The sequence below is a fragment of the Lissotriton helveticus genome, chromosome 4_1 (genome assembly GCF_964261635.1).
Source record: "Lissotriton helveticus chromosome 4_1, aLisHel1.1, whole genome shotgun sequence".
In the NCBI taxonomy this organism is placed as follows: domain Eukaryota; kingdom Metazoa; phylum Chordata; class Amphibia; order Caudata; family Salamandridae; genus Lissotriton; species Lissotriton helveticus.
Genome location: NC_136063.1, coordinates 1,321,926,400 through 1,321,946,965, shown reverse-complemented (window position 1 = coordinate 1,321,946,965; position 20,566 = coordinate 1,321,926,400). Strand labels below are relative to the sequence as shown.

General features: G+C 45.8%; 1 protein-coding gene across 2 annotated transcripts in view; it reads right to left on the bottom strand.

Moving 5' to 3' along the window:
• CARMIL1 (capping protein regulator and myosin 1 linker 1) overlaps positions 1-20,566 on the bottom strand; it is a 1,033,060-nt gene that overhangs the window by 738,051 nt on the left and 274,443 nt on the right. For both annotated transcript variants that reach the window (XM_078687906.1, XM_078687907.1), the window contains exon 3: positions 11,079-11,129. In XM_078687906.1, the coding sequence (XP_078544032.1) occupies positions 11,079-11,129 (51 nt within the window). The remainder of the gene's footprint in view (positions 1-11,078; positions 11,130-20,566) is intronic.

Sequence of the window (20,566 nt, the reverse complement as noted above, 5' to 3'; positions counted from 1 at the left end):
GACGAGGCGACAATGGGCGTTCCTGGGTGGGGCCGCTACCTTGGGGTGGGCGAACAATGGTATCTCGATGCGGGTGCCATCCGTCTAATTGAAAGCCATCCACCCAGCCATTAGCAGCCTCTGTGGGCAGAGGAGCCCGCCCGGCACCCGGGGGTGCCCACTTAACTCCTGTTGATGAGTTTAACATTTAAAAGACGCTGCACTTTCAGAAGAACAGCCTCCCCTCTTTCCACAGGGACAAGATGTTATCCTTCTGTTTGCAGAGATAATTGTATTTAGCATTGGAATGAGCCCCTGACCCTCGCGCTGGGTTACCCCTTGAGATGTAAATTCCCTCTGTGGAGGGGTTATTCAGTCCGTTTTGGAGAGCGCACCTTCGTAGCTTGTTACACTGCGCGCCTTATGCTGTTTTTACACTACTCTTTTACTGCCCTGGTGTTTCAGTTGATTTATCACCGTTATCCTGTCTGCTGGCGCGTTTACCTTAGTCTGTAAAGCGAGAAAGGAAAGAACTGATGCTCCGGTTGTGTTGTGTCATGGAAGTGACATTTCGTTAGCTTCGTCCATGTCCCACTGACTGAGCGCTGTGACGTGCGTAGCAGCACTCTAAAGCTACGACCGCAGGTGGAATAATAAACCTATGGTTGAAGACCGTTAGGTGGCCTTGGGATATTTTTTAGTCGATATTTCAGTGGTTGGCCCCTGCCGACATCTGCTTTTGGGGGTTGGTCGGACAACAGGGATGACGCTCGTCATATCTACAGTCTTTGGACTGTCTCGGCCGGGCCAGGGGGCGCTGTTGACCAGAAAAGAGCGAACTGGGCACATCAGCGTGACCGGGGTCTTCATCCAAACGCACACTCTCTGGTTGCATCTGCGCAGGGCGCTCACTGAGGGGTCGCCACGCACAAGAGTGGTATTCACCACGTGGGTCAGGAGGGGGCAAAGCGGGGCCCTCACCCACCCCAAGCAAACAAAGGCGGCTTTCAGAGGCTGGCGAGGGCACAGGGACAGCCTGGAATATGGCTGGATGTGTCCGAGCGCAGCAAGCGCCACTTTCAGAAAACACTCTCTATGCAGAACTTAAAACGGGGCCAGATTGATGTTCTGAAATGAGAAATTATATAGATTTTTTAAATATATATATACAGAGACGCAAGTCCCCACGAACTTTATCGAAGCACCAAAGCTCAGAAAAAGTAAGCCAACATAAAGAGTATATTCAATCCAGAAACGTTTAGGGTCAAGGCTTGAGGCCTTCTCTAGATGATTCTTTGCTGCCGCTGACCTTCTTCCTACAGTTTGCACCTCTAAAGCAATCAATCTAAGGTGATGCTCAATATGTACTCTTCGAAGTGCCCGATTAAAGATACTGGCGCATGGTGCACCTCAACAGCATCGGATAAAAAAAATATGGCCGCGGTACATACCTCGAAAGCATCTGACCAAAGATAATGGTGTGTTGTGGCTTTTGGCCGCATTTGGTGGAAAGTCATGGCACAACGCACAACTTGACAGCATTTTATCAATGTTAATGGCATGGTGTCAGAGATTGTGAAGATGGTGTGCCCCACCACCACATCCACCACCACATCCACAACCACAACCACAACCACCACATCCACCACCATATCAACCACTACATCCACCACCACTACATCCACCACCACTACATCCACCACCACTACATCCACCACCATATCCACCATCACCACATCCACCACCACATCCACCACCACATCCACCACCATCACCACATCCACCATCACCACATCCACCACCACCACATCCACCACCACCACATCCAACACCACCACATCCAACACCACCACATCCGACACCACCACATCCATCAGATCCAACACCACCACATCTATGTGTGGGTGTGTGGGTGTAAATGTAATAGGTCTCGCATTTGCGAGAGATTAAGCTATTGGCATTGTAAATGACAATGCCATTTATTTATCTGTTTTCAAAACCAACACATAAATAAAAAAGCATTTACAATGCAACGGTTTCGCATTTGGAAAACTTAGAGCTATTGGCAATGTAAATGACAATGCCATTTATTTATCTGTTTTCAAAACCAACACAAATACAAATTTTGTCATTTACAATGCCAATAGCTCAAACTTTTCCAAAGGCGAAACCGTTGCAATGTAAATGCTTGTTTTCTATTATACTGTTAACTGCACTAACTATGGATTAATGTCTTCGTTTTAGATGTCACGGTCAGAAATCATGATATTTAAGATTTTGTATTATTAGCTTTTTGAGAGTCAGCATTACTTAATTAACACAACTCCCTGCTCGGTTGCTAAATTCAGCTGCAATGTTTATATTTTACTTGTGACAAATAAAAATAATAATGACAGTTTCCATCTAAGTGCCTATCTTATTATGTAATTAGAATCTTGAAGACCTGCTTCATCCAAATTAAGTGCTTCTGCCAGTCTTGCCCCTTGCCACGTCTTGCTACGTGCCCCAGGGTGTCATCATTTGGCCCATTAAATGTATCCCATATAAAGTAACTCCCAGTTCTATCTCATCCGGTGACATCAAAACACTGAGCACACCATTTGTGATAAATGAATGAAGCCTGGACCCTGACTTCCTTCGAAACAATTATTCAAATGAACAGCTCCCCTATCCCACCTCACCTTATTTCAGCTAGAATTTGATGTTGTGCTCATCAGTACTGGTGCAGAACTTGACCACACCTGGTACCCAAGTCAGATCCTAATGTTTCACTCTTGATTGCCATCTTTTTATTTGCAACCAAACTGAATAACATTTTAAAACTAATTCCTGTCACCTGTGTCTTCTTTGGAGAATTAACCCGTTTACTGTGGCCGTTATTTCGGTGCAGTGCGGTCGTTCTAGAGAGTGGGCGGGGCCACGTCGGCCGTTGAACTTTCGCAACACCAGCCAGGTAGTGCTCCAGACGTTCAGCGGCCAACGGCAGCACTGATCGGGTTAAAATAATTTTCAATCCCTGTAACATCTGCACGAAGATTTAAGCTGTTGGTGTTCCTCACAGCGACATGGCAAATGAGAGAGGGGGTAGAGGATGAGGTGTAACGGCCAGAGCTCCCGGCTTTGGAGCTAGGTAACCAGGTTTGAGTCTTGGCGTCAGCTCAACCATCTGTGATTCTGGGCAAATCAATTAATCTCCTGTGCCTATGGACAGCGCATGGATACCATTAAGGGTAGATAACTACGTTCTACAAATGTATTTATTTATTTGTGTACCATTTGCTCACTAACTCCAACTCCAGTACATTCAAAGCCACCCTGTATAGGGCGACTAGCTTTTTACCAGGAGCAAACAATTCAGGCCAACCACTGCTGTAAGGTTTCCATTTATCAAACTTGTAATCACACACTAAAAGTGAAAGCAAGTCCAAGCTCTCCGGTGCCAGAAACCGTTCTAGTTGAAAGGCGACCCAACTTTTACTGGGGGTCAAGCACCAGCAGAAACCTAATCACTATGCCGACTAACCATTATAAAGACGAAGAACATTGAGCTCTTTAATCAATGTTTTCCATCCCAGGGCAGCCAGCAGAGCTCCTCACCTTCCCACATCTGACTGGTTAGTGGTTTGCTGTTGCTCTAGAAAAACTAAAAGCTTTTCTGGTCAAATTCCACTTTCAAGATTTCCTGAACGCACATCTACCGTGCCTGATTGCCATTGCCATTTACGGGTGCCATTTGTATGTGTTCTCTGCATCTCATGCGTAAGCAATTCTCAACTGCACTGGTGGCTCCTCCTCGCCCAGACAGTACTTCTAAATCAACTGATAGATGAAAGCCAATCCATGACTATTGCAATTCCTTTCTGGCTCCTTAGAGTCTAAGGTCATATTGAATTTACAATTGGCCCTCAGTCTTTTACTACTGATTCGATTGAAAACAAGATTTCAACAACAGACACACCAACACAAGAGCCATCTGGTTCAATGACGACCTCCAGAACTCCAAGCATACCGGCAGAAAACTCGAAAAGCAATGGCGCAAGGATCAGACACCAGACAACCACACAGCCCTCAGGAACGCCAGACACCACCAGCTCATCAGATCCGCCAAAAGAATCTCCTTCAAGGAACGCATAGACAACAACGCGCACAACAGCAGCGAGTTCTTCAACATCGTGAAAGAACTCGCCAGCCCCAGCTCCAATGACATTCCACCTTCACAAGAACTCTGCGACTCCATGGCTACCTTCTTCCACCGCAAGATCGCAGACATCTACAACAGCTTCGACACCCAGACGCAAACGGCAGACACCGACACCCCTAAATCAACACCTACCGTAAATAAGTAAATATTTTTATTTGTATATGATTAATTAAAATCTTTACAAAATTGTAAAAACGTCCATAGTTGTTGTTATTTAAACATAACAAAAATAGGATGCATTAAAATTACAGAGTCATTAACAGTTTTATGGTTACCCTCGAGGGATTTAAAAAGTTCATCTAGCATGGTTAAGTCTCTTTCTTATTAGGTCAAAAAACTTCACAACTTGACAGTTCAATTTGATGTCGCTAGTAGAGAAGCACAGTTTGGCTGCCTGTCTGCAGGTCCGGACGGCATGTAGGTTAAAAAAAGGATGTAAGAGATTGAACCTCAAGTCCTTTACGCTAGGGCAGATGCAAATCACATGAACTATGTCCTCCTTGCCGGTTTTGCACATGCGACACTGTTGTGAAGAATTGTTTCTCTCAAGGTGGAAGATGTGGAAGTATGGGAATTACCCCGAGGCGTAATTTTAAGAATTTTTCTTTAACATTTATCTTCATGCCGATGCTGAAGTACGTTTGTTGCCGCAGTTTTTCATAGCCACCCACCGTTAGCCATCCGTGTGCTCTGTTTGCTAGGTCTTTCTTGTCTTCTATCGCTGAGATGATGCTAGCTGATTTTTTAGCTACTTTTTTAAAAGACAAGAGATCTATTGATGTTTCCCTTGTATCAGTCAGGCCTACAACACCTACCGAACACACCGACCTTCTGCTCTCCTGGAACAACGTCAACGACGAAGAGACCGCCAAAATCATGAACACCATCCACTCCAGATCACCTTCCGACCCCTGCCCCCACCACATCTTGAACAAGGCAAGCTCCATCATCACACCCCAACTCCAAAAGATCATCAACAGCTCTTTGGAGACTGCCACCTTCCCAGAGAGCTGGAAACACGCCGAGATCAATGCCCTACTCAAGAAACCCAAGGCGGACCCAAAGGACCTCAAGAACTTCCGACCCATCTCCCTGCTCCCGTTCCCCGCATAAGCCATTTAGAATATCGCCAACAGACAACTGACCAACTTCCTGGAGGAGAACAACATCCTGGACTCATCTCAATCTGGCTTCCGCAGCAACTACAGCACAGAGACCGCCCTCATTGCCGCCACTGACGACATAAGGGCCATACTGGACAAGGGCAATACCGTGGCCCTCATCCTCCTGGACCTCTCAGCGGCCTTCGACGCCGTCTGCCACCACACCCTTTGCACACGCCTCCGCGACGCAGGGATCCGAGGCAGAACCCTGGACTGGATCACCTCCTTCCTCACCGGCAGAACCCAGAGAGTCCGCCTCCCCCCATACTGATCCGATGCCACCACGTTCACCTGCGGCATACTTCAAGGATCATCCCTCAGCACAACCCTTTTTAACATCTATATGGCACCGCTCGCCAACATCGCCCGAGCACACAACCTCAACATTGTTTCGTACACAGACGACACGCAGCTGATCCTCTCCCTCACCAAAGACCCGTCCATCGCCATATTCAACCTCCACGTGGGAATGAAGGCCGTCACAGAATGGATGAAGACCAGCCGCCTGAAACTGAACTCGGACAAGACGGAGATACTCATTCTCGGCTCCACCCCTCCGCATGGGACGACTCCTGGTGGCCGACCGCGCTAGGAGCGGCCCCGACACCCACAAACAACGCACGAAATTTGGGGTTCATCCTAGACTCCATGCTCACCATGACCCTGCAAGTCACTGCCGACTCCTCCTCCTGCTTCAACACCCTCCGAATGCTCCGCAAGATCTACAGATGGATCCCGACCGAAACCAGGAGAACGGTCACCCAGGCACTCATCAGCAGCAGGCTGGACTACGGCAACGCCCTCTATGCAGGAACCACGGCTACACTCCAAAAGAGACTCCAGTGCATACAGAACGCCTCCGCACGCCTCATACTCGGACTCCCCCACCACAGCCACATCACCACCCAACTACGAGACCTGCATTGGCTCCAGGTCAACAAGAGGATTACTTTCAAACTCCTAACCTACGCACGCAAAGCACTCCACAACGTCGGACCAGCATACCTTAACAAACAACTGTCCTTCTACACCCCGAATCGCCAGCTGTGCTCTGCCAAACTTGCCCTCGCCAGCGTCCCAGGCATCTGCCGAACGACCACCGGCAGCAGATCCTTCACCCACCTCGCAGCAAAGACATGGAATACCCTCCCCCGCCAATTAACATAAAACCCAGGACCTGCTGACCTTCAGGAAATGCCTCAAGACCTGGCTGTTCGACCAGTAGCTGCCTCCCCCAACACCGCCTTCAGCGCCTTGAGACCCGCACAGGTGAGTAGAGCGCTCTAAATATGTCTTAATTGATTGATTGATTAGTCCAGTCAGTGGCAAACTACACTCATACTCTTTAAACAGCAGGGACTCCATCAAGTGCTGGTCCTCTTGTTGACTCTAATCCAACAAATCAGCTCAATATCTACACAATACATTTAGGAGAGTTGATGTAGTGATGGTCTCCTAAGTGAAAATATGGTTAAACCAACAAAGCTAAGAATAATATTTCTACATCTAAAGGAATCATTTTGTGAACTAGAGAAAAGAGTGTACAAAACGGCATTAAAGACAATACATCTTTTGATTACCTTTGCACATATGTTTTTCATTGTGTGGTCTTTCACCATTAAAAATATGCATTATCTACTGGATAAAAAGTTGCATCGATCATATTTAAGAAGACATTTCTGTCCGAGCTGTCACTCTACCAATCAAAGGGCCTTTTTAGGAGTTTGGCGGTCCTCCTGTGGCACCGGTAATGTGTTGTCTGCAGGAGGACCGCCAAAGCCCACCCGCCGGATTACGATTGTAAACCATGGCGGGTGGTGCTGCAGCAGTTCCACAGCGGTGGGCTGTTAGGCTCATAGGACAGCCTAACATGCAGCCCGTCGACGTGAGAGAGCCTGGAGCATGTTCCTGCACGTTGTGGCATGCATGCCACACCATGCAGAAACAGGGGTGCAATTCCAAGGGGGTACAACATGTGCCCCCTTGAATGCACTACCAGCCCCAGGAGCGGCACGAACCCTGTTCAGCCTTCCTTAGTTGCCTTTCCGACACCCTTCGCATGGTGGGCTCACCGCCATGAAAAGGGCGGTGGACAGGTGACTCAGAATATGCATGGTAGTGCCGCAGCGGCACCGCAAGCATATTCCTGTTCCTGACCGCTGCGCGACCGCCGGGAGATCCTGGATCCCCAGGAGACACAGCAGTCCAGTCGTGGCCAGATCGCCACTCTCATAATACTGTGGGCGGGCCCAGCAGTGTGGCAGAGGTCGGACCGCCAACGCGAGTACAGCAGGCCTATGGACTGCCATACTCATAATAAGGCCCATAGTCTTTGAGGGAGAAAAGTGATCTTAGCTGTTACATCGGACGCCTAAATATGGGGTTAATTTGACATGTGTGACCCTAGCTGTAGAATAATGCATGTTTCCTCTTTCTAAGTGAACCATCCATTTGTTAAATGGTCCAAAGAAGGGCGAATAATATTGCGGATATGGTGGCTTCAAAAACTTTATTCTACTATGTATGAGATAGCTGAGGTTCATGGAGGCCCTGCACTATCTGTGGCCACAGGCTGCCCCTCAGATTACTTGGCCTGTCTATTTTTAAAATCAGGTTCTTTGAGATCGGGCAAGTCCTCTTTTGATATCTACTGAAGCTAACGGCCTCGTGCCATTTATCATTCTTAGAATGTAAACACTGGCCTGGTCGGAGGGTGAAGTGCTCAGTTCAGTAAGTTCAAGTTCATTCTGAAAACTTGAAATTCAAGGTGTTAAAGACCACGGATGCTGCTTTCACATAAAGACAGAGGGAAGAGCTCATTGTATACATGTAAATCAGGCTTGGCTTTCTTTCTGGTACCGACTTTATAAAACAGTGGAGATCCTCAAGGGTATATGCAGATGTGCTGGAGTAAACATATAACCTATTTTCCATTTCCTTTTGTATTATGTAAGTGAGGGAGAGCAATGTGTATAAAACAGTGCTAATGCAGCATTATGCCAGGATTCTTGCAACAATGATTCGGATTTTAGCGCCTAATGTCCCTGGTGGGCTAGCAGAAAAAGAAAAGAACGTTTCAAATTCAAGACCTACAGAACATCCGATAAATTTTGTAGCGAACACCGCACTCAATCTTCCCAATGTAAATTTCTGAAGGTCAATCCCGCCTAAATGTATCAGAGAAAAATGCCAATTACCAGTACATGTGGATTTCAGTGCGGTAAACACCAAAATCGTCGTGTTATTCCCCAAAAGTTGATAAATTTAGACTCCTGCACAGTCGGATTTTGGAGGATGCAAATAATTTGCACTAAACACTTTTACATGGAGGAGGAGACTGCTCGACTCATGGCTGGGGTGCATACATACATATATTGGTGTTGCTTATGATGGACTTTGGCTGATAGTCCAGGGGCGGCTGCTCCGTTATGGCAGAGGAGCGTTGCCCCACTGCAGGAACCAGCAGACGCGTGTAAAATAAAATGATAATGTAGCAGTTAATAAAACTGCTTTATTATAATTTTATTTTACTCCAAAGCCACAGTAGAGTCTTGTAGGGGGCCCTTCAGGAGCAGGAGTGGTGGGCTCAGGGCACTGCCAGTGCGTATGTAGATTTGGCCAGACTTGGATGTCTCCAGGCTATTGCTTGGAAATATCGACAGGACTCAGGAGCACAGACTCCCAGTCCCTGCTGGAGCGTGGAACCAGCCCGCTCCGCCCAGTCCCTACACTGCTCTCATGCTGGGTACTACCAGCATGAGTGTAGCGTCTAGATTGGCACAGGGGAGTCTGGGAGCTTTGAGTGAGAATCGTCTGTAGAGGGGGCGGACGTCATGCTGCAGGCTGGTTTTTATTTTTTTATTCTCCCTCCCCCACTGATTTCCCCAGCTAGCAGCCACCACTGGCTGATACCACTGTCTCAGTGTCCTTCTTATCCAAGTTCATATAACAAACTTCTCTATGTGATATTTTCGCTCCTGGTAGTCTGATGGTTTTAATCCCAGTGAGACCCAAGGACACTGACGCAGTGAGGCCAAAACGTCGACAACAAATGACAGACAGGACTGCTGTTACTTCAATACATTAAGGGAACATTAAAAGATTATGTTTTTGGTGGAGAAGTGTGGCTCACTGGTTAGAGGAGGCAGACCTGGAAGCAGAGGTCAGCCCGGGACCAGGGTTCAATTCCCGGCTCGGCGGGGTCTTGAGTCCTAAAATGTCCATGGACTCGACAATTCTCGCTCCGGTGCCTACTCGATTCACGGGTTCACACTCTGCGACTCTGGGCAATAGCTTGCTTAATCTCCACAACGGCCCCTCGCGGCGGGATGCCTGGCTTTCACCTTGCGGATACCCTGCCGGGGTTATCTCACAGGGGAATACCAGGAGGGGTTCCCTAAGCAAGCGCTTAGAAACCGCTTGGTGATTTGCGCTATATAAATTCCTGTACATTTACATTTACATTTACATTTTGACTCTTCCTTTAAAACAAGAACCAGCCTTCATCTCCCCTTGTTAGACATTTGTTTACACCCGCTTGAGCACCGTCAGATTACTTGTCTACTTTTGTGATTAATATTTAATATGCATAAAGGAACGATCGATAAATCCATTTAAAAACAAATAATACACATTAGATTAACTACTTTTGTTTTCAGTGTGAAGTTCTACTGCATTGATTACTTTTATTGATGAATTCAATTCGATAGTGATTACTATTTTATGTTGAGTGTTTTATGCATCCCCGAATAATTAGCTATATTATTTGAATAAATCCGCAGGAGCCCTTTCTGTTCTTTCCTATATCGAGTACTCAGGTAAATAGTAGAAGGTAGCGTCACCCTCTCTTAGTACACCTAACACTGAAGACTCGTAATGAGGCCCAGGTATTCTAAATCACCCAAATGATATTAAGGGAACCGTAACAAGGGTAATTTACATATCTTCAGATACCAATGTTCTTTAAACGATCACATGACTAGTTGATATGTTGTCATTAAATGTTTCCATGAGTATTATCAGGGCACTGGAATTATGCGATACTGCAGCTGCGTCATTTTCTGCACATTTATGGATTTGTCACCTAATCTATCATATGCTGCATAAGCTGCAGGTTTTAACAAAAAATGTTTTTTATGTCAAAGGAATCAGAAGTTGTTAAAACGCAGCCACACGCACTGACTGGTTACATTTCAGATGCTTATCTATGTGTTAGGGTATTAAACGGGCACTAATGCATTGAAACCTTAACCCTTGCAGTGCTCACATAAATAAAAATAACAAAATAATGCAGTAATACTATCATAAAATGTCCTGCCTTATACTTGATAACTTGCCTTTTCATGCCACATAATAGTTCACCCTCTTGCATAATTTGGTCTTTCCCTGCCATACAATTCCAGTGCCCCTGATTACTATATATGATGTACTGAGCTGTTCGTTAATGGCGAAGCTAACATACAATAAGAGAGAGAGGAGAAACTAAGCCTTAATCTAGTAGTAAAAAAAAAGACAGTTGCAAACTGGTGTATCTGCAGGTTTAAGTATAATAAACCATCCCTTGGTCAAGGAAATGATCCCTACCAGGTGGTCCAGACAGCACATCAATTCAGAAGCACAGCTGATCACAGTGGGATGTATTTTCACCACTCGTTAGTGTAAAAAGAAAGACGAGTGCAGAATATTCACATCAAGGTGACATTTTAGAAAGCAGAAGAGATCAAGTTTCAGTTTACCTTGGTGGGGAGTCGAGCAGTCAGAATAAAGGCCCGGCATGATGCAAGAACCTGTGGAACAAAATCACAAAAAAAGAAAGTCAGCAATGGAGGACACGTGTAGATGAAGAGTTTGATTAGAAATATTAAACTATTGTGCATTAGAAATGTAAAATATTCCCACAACCACGTATACCCGTCCCATAGTTCACATAATCGTATCAAGAACCACTTCCCGCCATCCTCTCTTAAATCACAGTTGGAGTGTGGTGAAAAAACACCGCCAGTTAAAGAGTTCACCCTCTCGTCGTTTATTTCACAGCAACGCTCAATCAGTGTTTCTTCCAACATGTCTACAGAAAAACCAAAGTCCTGCAAATTATGCAAGGTATATAGCAACTTATACAAACTGAATTAAAAAGTGGACACACAAAACTGCATTGGCTCAAGAAATATTTACACACATTCGCCTAGTGGGTGAAGAGGTCAATGGAAGCCAAAAAGAATAAATGGGTCACAAGGTATTTCCTGATGCACAAGTAGATGGCAAGGAAATTAATTACATTTCAGTACAGTTTGTTTCCCTCCAGGGGGCACCCTAGGTAACCACACTTAAAACTGCCTTGCAAAGAACAATAAATCACTGCATAGGATAAACTGCAATATCCTGTCGGCACAAAACAAATATTTGATAACTGAGCGATTTCCAACTGTAAGTGGTGTTAATTTATTTGTAAAGAAATATGGCCTGTGCAGCAAAGGGTGTCCCCCTTGCAAGCTGCAGGGGTCCCATGTAGACCTACTGTCAGCTTCATTCTTTGCCGGCTGGCTTTCTATTTACCCCCCTTACTCAAACCAAGGTCACACTGCGCGTCCGCATTCATATATGGTATCAACAAGGACTAGCCAAGGGTGACCTAAGTAGGACTCTGGGCTGTATTTATCAGCAGGCACCTAGTAGGTGTTCATGAAGCCCTCACCCACCAACCTAGTTGGTCGCATGCTTCATCATTGGGCCCATCCAGTGACACATAGCGTGTCCCGGGTGTGCTACGACGCCTGATTACAGCGGAGCTGGTATGTTGCTGAGAGTGCAGTGTGGTGTTATACGCACATCCGCATTCACAGACATTCAAATGCTGTCAAGTAGCCAGAAGGTGACAGGGTGACGCGTAACTAAACAAATACACTCATTCTGTATGCTCAGTGTGCGACAAATTGTTCTTTATTATTGATGTCACGTTTTAGAATACAACTGGAAGGAAATGTACTGTGTACATACCATGCATTTATGCCCTTTAATTAACTAACATCATGGAACTAGGGAACTATCATGATTGTGTCTGTAAATCTATCAATGTCATGGGTGTACTGCTTGCAATAAATGACTGTAATAAAAACATCCTGTACAATTTAGGAGGCAGCGTTTCTGCACCAGAGTCTTTTATGTTTTCATTAAATATAAATTTGCTTCATAAGAAATCTGCCCGCAGTTGCTGTTCATCCTGAATAATTGATACATTACTCACCTGCTTTAGTCACTTAATAATCTTAATTACAAACCACTTTTTTTTTCTCAGTGTAAAGGGCAGAACTGGACACTGTCTTTGAAGAGCTGCCCCGACACCCTGTGTCAAAGACAATATTTATCCCCCAAATAAAAACACGTTCCACAGTCACAGTGTGCTCCCAAGGACAGGGACAGCCACTTGTTTCCCCTGATGTGGACCAGTGAAACCAGTCCAAACTAAAATTGTGAAGCAATGTCCTGAGCACAAGTTTACTCCGAGTAAAAAGAAGTCCAATTAATCTTCTTTTGTGGTGATTTTAATCGTCAAATCAGACAAAATCTTCCTTTCAGTCATATATTGCAATCTTCAAAAATTCATCCAAAGCCAACACGTGTTTCGTCAACAACGATGCACCCGCATCTATGACTTCTTCAGGGCTATCTGGATGATCTCTCAAATCCAAAATGTTATCACCTAATCCGTCTCACAAGAAGAAAATCGCACTGTATCTAGTAATAATCCTGCTCGCTCAGTATTCCATTAGTTATCCAAGTAGAAAGAAAAAGATTCACTCATTCTATCAGTATATATCCAAGCTCCGGAGAGTGCTCCTCAATGTAGCGAACTGGCGTTCCGAGTAAGTCTTTCTGAGAAGTGTCAGTCCTCTCCAATTAAAAGTATAACACTCTTGAGAAGTGCAGGTACTCGCCCTCTCGAAAAAAATAAGTGCCGGTACTCAGTACCGGACAGTACCGGCACATTTAAAGCACTGATCAGGGCCGGACTGGAACCAAAAACAGCCCTGGCAAAGTGCTCGGCCGGCTCCCGAGGGGGTTAGGGGTGGCGGCGAGCTGTTTTCCTGGGCCGGTTTTGGCCGATTTTGTGACAGAGGCCGATATTGCAGCTGTGCTGCAAAAGCGGCCCTGTAACAAAAACACCACCCCAGCAGCCCAAAACCGGCCCCCCACCCTGGCGGCCTACTGGGGAAATGCCCTGTGCCCGCTACGGCCAGTCTGGCCCTGTCACTGATCACACGCACAAGGGGCGGGGTATTACTGAAAGCAGCATGTCCCAACACAGAGACCACTCCATTGCGAAAAGCACTGTCACAGGCAATAATCGGTACTCAGATTCAAAACCACAATAAGAAACCAGGCACCAGTTAAATACTGCACGGTGCTGGATTAAACCCAGGGGATGGCCCTAAGTAGCTGAAGTTTCGCGCTGCCTCCCCTATAACCAATGCACCAGATGTTTTTTTTACAAACTGATAGCTGACAGAAGATGAGCTTTTAAGAGACAAATTGTTATGTGAATCTGATGTCTCTGGTTTATGCACTTTAAGTTGTTAATGGGTACATAACATTAATACAGTATTTTCTCTATAGAGTCTTTTGAGTTGATTAATTGTTTTTTCTATCGTTTGGAAACAATATTTAGGTAAGCTTTTGAAAATTTTCTTTCAAGATCAAATCAATATTATTTTGACCTATTGTGGCAGGGCCCCTAAAAGGATTGTGGTCCCTAGGCCGTGACCACTTTTCCTATTTGGTAATCCAGAACTGTACTACACTATACATCATCACATAAAATAACAGCTATAACTGTTGGGATGGCGGCATTGAGCACTGTAACTGGATAGGGCTGAGGAAAAATGCCATTAAGATTATCAATCTATCTTACATCCAGCTCTCTCACTAGCCAGGATGTGGATAAGATTCCACAGCAGGAGAAACTGTCGGATATGCAGCAGTAACAATCAACAAGGGTCATGCAGCGATATTCTGGGGTACTGTGTGGCCTGCCAGCAAGTAACCCCAGAAAGTGCTAGACTGTGAGAAGTCCAGGGAGTGCATACATGCAGGAAACTGCAAAAGTTCCCAAGACGCTGACAGAATCGAAATGCCTTCCACACGAGATGGCCAGCCAAAGCCTCATACGCACTTGGAGTGGGCAAACCACTCTTACCCTGCCTTGCTCTGTGAGGAGAGCAGCCCCGCCCCTACCCAGCTGAGGGAGGGGAAAAATAAAATGATAATAACGAATTATTATAATTTTATTTTTCCTATTTTGAACTGCTCAGTGGGGCGACGCTCCTCCGCCTTAGCAGAGGAGCCGCCACTCATTATATGACATAAAAGGTGCGAAGTAAACTTTATGCCGTAACGGTATGGTGCATAGTGAGCATAGCAGGGAAAAATGCCTGGTTGGTATGGAATTCTAAGACTTTTAGTGAAAGACAGCAAAATGGGCCTAATGGAACATGACATAAGGCTCCACTGTGAGTAGTGACAACAGCTCCTTCCATTCTCTGCTTGCAAAGTACCAAAAAAAGATTACCATTTAGGACATTAGTTTAAAACGCTATTAGTGTGTTATTTTATTCAGATTAGGCCGGCTGCCGAGTTGCATCTTACAGAGGAGGAAATGAGTGTCATCATTCCATTGTAACGAGATCTGAATGCTTCACTGGACAAAGGAAGAAACAATCTAACAAATTATTCTATCAAGATTTATCATGTGTAAATAAGTTAAGAGTGAAGCAACTGAAATGCAAGATAGATAGAGAAGTTCTGTACCATCAATCAATCAATCAGGGTTTTTGTAAGGTGCAACTAATCACCCGTTAAGAGTTTCAAGACACTGGGATGGGGACCGGGGAGGTTTCTGCAGTCCAGTCGATACAAGCGCAGTATGAAGCGTATACTACTGCTATTGTACAATACAACAAAATGACTAGTACTTTGTGTGACATTAATGTCAATGCTGTATTTAGGCTAAAATAAAGCCACTTTGCCCTAAAGGCAGCATCAGTATCGATTGTAGCTTTACATGTGATGTCAGATCATTTGTGCAGTCTAACCATATGTGCATCGCCATACCATGACCACTTGGCGGAGCACGGTATCATCAACTCAATATTCAGAGCCTTCCACAACTCATGGAAAATGCCAGTCCAATATGCCAAAACTGGAGGAGTGGCAAGGAGGGGAAAATAATCATCAACCTCATTTCACGGCAATGCAAAGGAGGAAGAAAAATTGCTGGGTATCTTTAAAAGTTACCTAGATATTGGCTTATGTTGCAGTGCTAGTGAGTCAACATGGCGTCTCACTTGTGATTTGACCATCAAGAGGTGCATAAGCTGTGGTCTCAGTGAAAACCACTCTACGGTTACCATTGACTGCATACTAAGTACACAAATCAGCTCAGCCTAGGGTTGAGAAGCTCTTCAAAGCTTGTTAGGCATGTGTAAAGAATGATAGCCTGTGAACATAGGCTGAAAACACAGGTAAAGTAGCTCATCTGCAGCGAAGCGACATACCAACTATAGAGTTAAGACCTCCTGGATGGAATCAAATTATGCACTTTCCTCCTCTCAGAGTAGCCCCAGACTGGGGTACCCTAAAGGATTCACAGTTAAATCTATAGATGCCTCCTGGAAAGGTACCATGAGTATGAGGGTTTACCTGATACTGATGAAGGAGTGACTCAGCAAGGGTTCCAAATCATCAGATAAGAAGGGCATCCAGTATCTAGAGCTGGGCAGGTTTGACCCTTTGAACTTGTGATTCTTAACGGAGAAGGGTCTCTTATTCTACTCACGGAGGGAAGCAGTTCATAACCAAGATACAAAGTACACATTTGAGGTGTTGTGAGTTAGCTACAGTGGAACTCAACAGTGATAGCAAATGCTAAATGAGCTAAAGGGAGTAAGTCACGATAGCTGGGCAGCAACGACCTAAAGATTGACTTTGGAGTTCTGTGTTGCCAGAGGCTCCTTCCCTGGCACCAAACTTCTGAGAACAGCGTTGGTTCCATGCAGTGTATGAAGTGCTAGGAGATTTTACAATGTGTATGAGAGGGGCAGGAACTTCCAATTTGGATTGAACCCTGCAGAAAACCAGAACAGATGCATCAGTATCCTGGTCAGCTGATTGCTGCACCCCCACCACAATACCACCACTGTTGGGGTCTTCTCACTCTATGTGAGAATGTAAAGGTCTTCCGTTCATATAGCATAGGCTTGTAAACCCCCATAACACTGCATCCAATCGTGACATACGGGACCAAAGGCCTGAAAAGCAAATGAAGCCTGACAACAGTGGCATAAAAAAGCTATAGGGGTAAGGAGTTGAGAAGACCGTCATGACCTAAAGTAAAAGAAGAAATGGAGCTCCATGTCATGCTACGCCACCGTGTTTGTCTAGACTGCATGGCTCTGTGTGTTTGCTATAAAATGGTCACTCAGCACTTACAATCCGCAAAAAGATTAGTTCACTAGGCTGAATACAACTGAGTAAGCTAGGCTTGGAAGAAGAGTTTTGAAGGATTTCTAAGATTAAGGCGGTTATTGATGGACCGTATGGATAGCGGCAGCCTTTTACATAATATTGTTGTCTGTACGGTACAAGACTAATCACAATAGAGGAGTTGTGATCTAGGGGCTAGAGCTGCTGACTTTGGAACTGGGGAATTGCGGGTCTCCGCTCAACATACTGTGATTTTGGGCAAATTGCTTAATCTTTCTGTCCTAAGAAAGTGTGCATCACAATCTAGTAAAGCGCTCCTATGCCTTTGGACCACGTTTGCACTAAATAAAACAACAAAAACAAAAAACAAAAGAGTGGAACACCAAGATGGAAGGCCAGTGATTACCTCAGAGATCACTCATGATGAAAACTAGAGAATAGGGAGCCTTACTACAAGTTATAATCAATCGGTGTGCAGTTCCTAAGTGTAAGTGGGAGTGTTCAGGTCTGTGAAAAAGTGCCCTCACACACCCCGAAGGATGTCATGCTTCATCATATGGGCCTGCTCCACGTCGAGCGGGTGCTGCAATCCTAGACGGGCACCTGCGAAGGGGCTCTTTGGCGGAGTTCTTTTGGGTGAAGCCGTTTGGTGCGTGTGGGTATGTGGAATAAGTTGTGTAGTGAGTGTAATGTGGTATTAAAACAGGTTTAAGGAGACCCTATTGCCTACATTTTATTCAAAGGGCTCACTAACCTAACCCAACCTAAAAGGCGTGTGTGGTGTTTAAACACCACACACGCCCTTTAGGATCATTGCACCCGGCTCGGGCGCCATTGTTTTTAGTTAGGTTAGTGAGCCCTAGGAATTAAATTTAGGCAATAGGGTCTGATTCCTCCAGGATAAACCAGATTGTCATTGACTCAAACACACTCCCTGTAAAATTGTCACGCGTTTCTGTGGTGATACCTTTCATGCATAGGCGCCAAAGGGTGGGAGCAGGCTGTTTTCTGTACTGTGATTTAACGTTGGAACAAAGTCCCAAAACACATTTCATGAAACAATCCCAAATCATCGATCAGCATGGTATGTACAATGTGACATTAAAACATTGCTTCTCCCATGACCTCCCAAGTAGATGTAAACAGCCCAGTCTGACGTTTCACTCTTGTCAAAAGCACGAAGCCCAAAACCTATTTGTCAATCGTGAAACACCCTTTTCAGGAGAAATTTCCTTCTCCTCATTCTAAACACCCAAGAAAATTGGGGTTTGGAAGCAGAGTAGAGAGTCTCAGCCATGTACTACTCACAAGGGAACTATTCACTGCTTCACAAACTTCCTGTGGAGACACGGCAAAACATCACAAAGGTCCATGACACTTTGTAGATATTTCTCACTTGGGAACCACTCCATGCAGCCATCCACCTGTGATTCTTCCAAGTGAAGACTCACATGAGGTCTTCTACCAGCACAACAAGCAAAGGCACAGCCAATAGGTCTCGCCTATGCAAGAGCTATTGACTTTGCAAATATGTTTTAACCATTTTGTACACCAACGTGGCTGCTGTTTAGCAGGGCTGAAAGTTAGTAGGGTAAAGGAGACTGAGTAGCATGGAGGGGAGAGGAGTGTCGTAAATTGGAGTGTCGTGGAATTAAGTGGAGTGGCACAGAGTGATGTACAGTGGTGAGGAGTAGGGTTGAGTGGAGTGTCATGGAGTGGCGTAGAGTGGAGTGTCATGGAGTGGCGTAGAGTGGAGTGTCATGGAGTGGCGTAGAGTGGAGTGCAGTGGCATAGAGTGTAGTGGAGTGGCATAGAGTGTAGTGGAGTGTCATGGAGGAAGTAAAGTGCCTCAGAGTGAAAGGACAGAGTGGAGTGGAGTAGAATGGCAGAGTTGAGTGGCGTAGAGTGGAGTAGAGCAACAGAGTAGAGTGCAGTGGCATAGAATGTTTTGGAGTGGTGTAGAGCAGAATGGAGTGGTGTGGAGGGTGTTGCGTAGAGTTGAGTAAAGTGATGTAGAGTGGAGTGGCAGAGTAGATTGACGTAGAGTGTAGTGGAATTGAGGGTAGTAGTGTAGTAGAGAAGAATGCACATAGTGGAGCTGCACAGAGTGGAGTACAGTGTTGTAGAGTGTCGCAGAGTGTCAGCGTGGAATGGCAGAGTGGCGTAGAGTGGAGTGGAGTAGATTGTCATAGAATAGAGTGGAGTAAAGTTGCATGGAGTGGCATTGAGTGAATTGTATAGAGTGTCCTGAAGTGGAGTAGTGTTAGAGTGGCATAAAGTGGAGTAGAGTGCTTTAGAGTGGAGTAGAGTGTCAGAGTAAAATAGTGTTTAATGGATTGCAGCGACATGGAGAAGGATGTCGCGGAGCAGAGTGGCAACGAGTGAAGTGGCACAAAGTACTGTGGTGCAGAGAAGATTGGCGTAGAGTACAGTGGCGTAGCGTGGATTGGCGTAGAGTGCAGTGATGTAGAACAGAGTGGCGTAGAGCGCAGTGGTGTAGAGTGTAGGGTACAGTGGTGTAGTGTGGAGCAGCACAGGGTGGAGTAGAGTGGCATAGAGTGCAGTGGCGGAGAGTAGATTGTTTCAGAGCAGAGTGAAGTGGTGTATAGTGGAGTGGTGCAGGGTAGAGTGGTACAGGGTAGAGAGCAGTGGCAAAGAGTAGTAGCGTAGAGTGAAATGGTACAGTGTATGGTGCATTGGGATAGAGTGCAGTGGCACAGAGTAGAGGGCAGTGGTGCAGAGTGGCGCAGAGTAGTGTGAAGTAGTGCAGAATGCAGTTGCGCAGAGTGCAATAGCGTAAATTAGAGGCTTCAGAGTAGAGAGAAGTGGCAAAGAATTCAGTGGTGCACAGTAGAGTAGAGATATGCAGGGTAGAATGCAGCAGCATAGAGAGCATTGGTGCAGAGTAGATTGGCATGGAGTGCACTGGCGTAGAGGGCAGTGGTTAGAGTAGAGTGCAGTGGCGTGGAGTGGCGTAGAGTGGAGTGGCGCAGAGTGCAGTGGCATAAAGTAGATGTTTCAGAGTAGAGTGAACCGGCCTAGAGTGGAGTGGTGCAGAGTGGAGTGGTACAGGTTAGAGGGCAGTGGCATAAAGTAGTAGTGTAGAGAGAAATGGTACATAGTACGTGCAATGGAGTATAGTGCAGTGGCATAGAGTGCAGTGTTTCAGAGTAGAGTAGCATAGAGTGGAGTGGTGAAGAGTGGAGTGGTGAAGAGTGGAGTGGTGCAGAGTAGAGAGGAGTGGCCTGAAGTGGTGCAGAGTGTAGTGGCAAAGAGTGCATTGGTGCACAGTAGAGTGGAGTGGAGTGCATTGGCAAAGAGCAGAGCATAGTGGTACAGAATAAAGTGGGGTAGAGTGCAGTGTCAGAGTGCAGTGGTGCACAGTAGATTAGAGTGACAGAGTGGTTTGATGTAATAAATAATAACCCAGTATTTGTAAAGCGAGAGCTAAGCACCCCATAGGGTCTCAAGGCGCTGGGATCTGTCAGGGAGATTAAGCGAGCCATTGCCCAGAGTCTCATGGTGCTGGGCTGAGCTGCCGCCAATGCTGGGGATCAAACCGTGAGCACCGTGCGTGGGAGCCAGCCACCCTGGCCTCTGCACCACACCTCTCCCAGGTGTAGGGTCTGTTGTGTAGAGTGCATTAGTGTAGTGTACATTGGCATAGAGTGCAGAAGAGCGACACAGAGAAGCGTTGAGTTCAGTGGCAGAGAGCAGAATGGTGCAGAGTATAGTGTAATTGCGC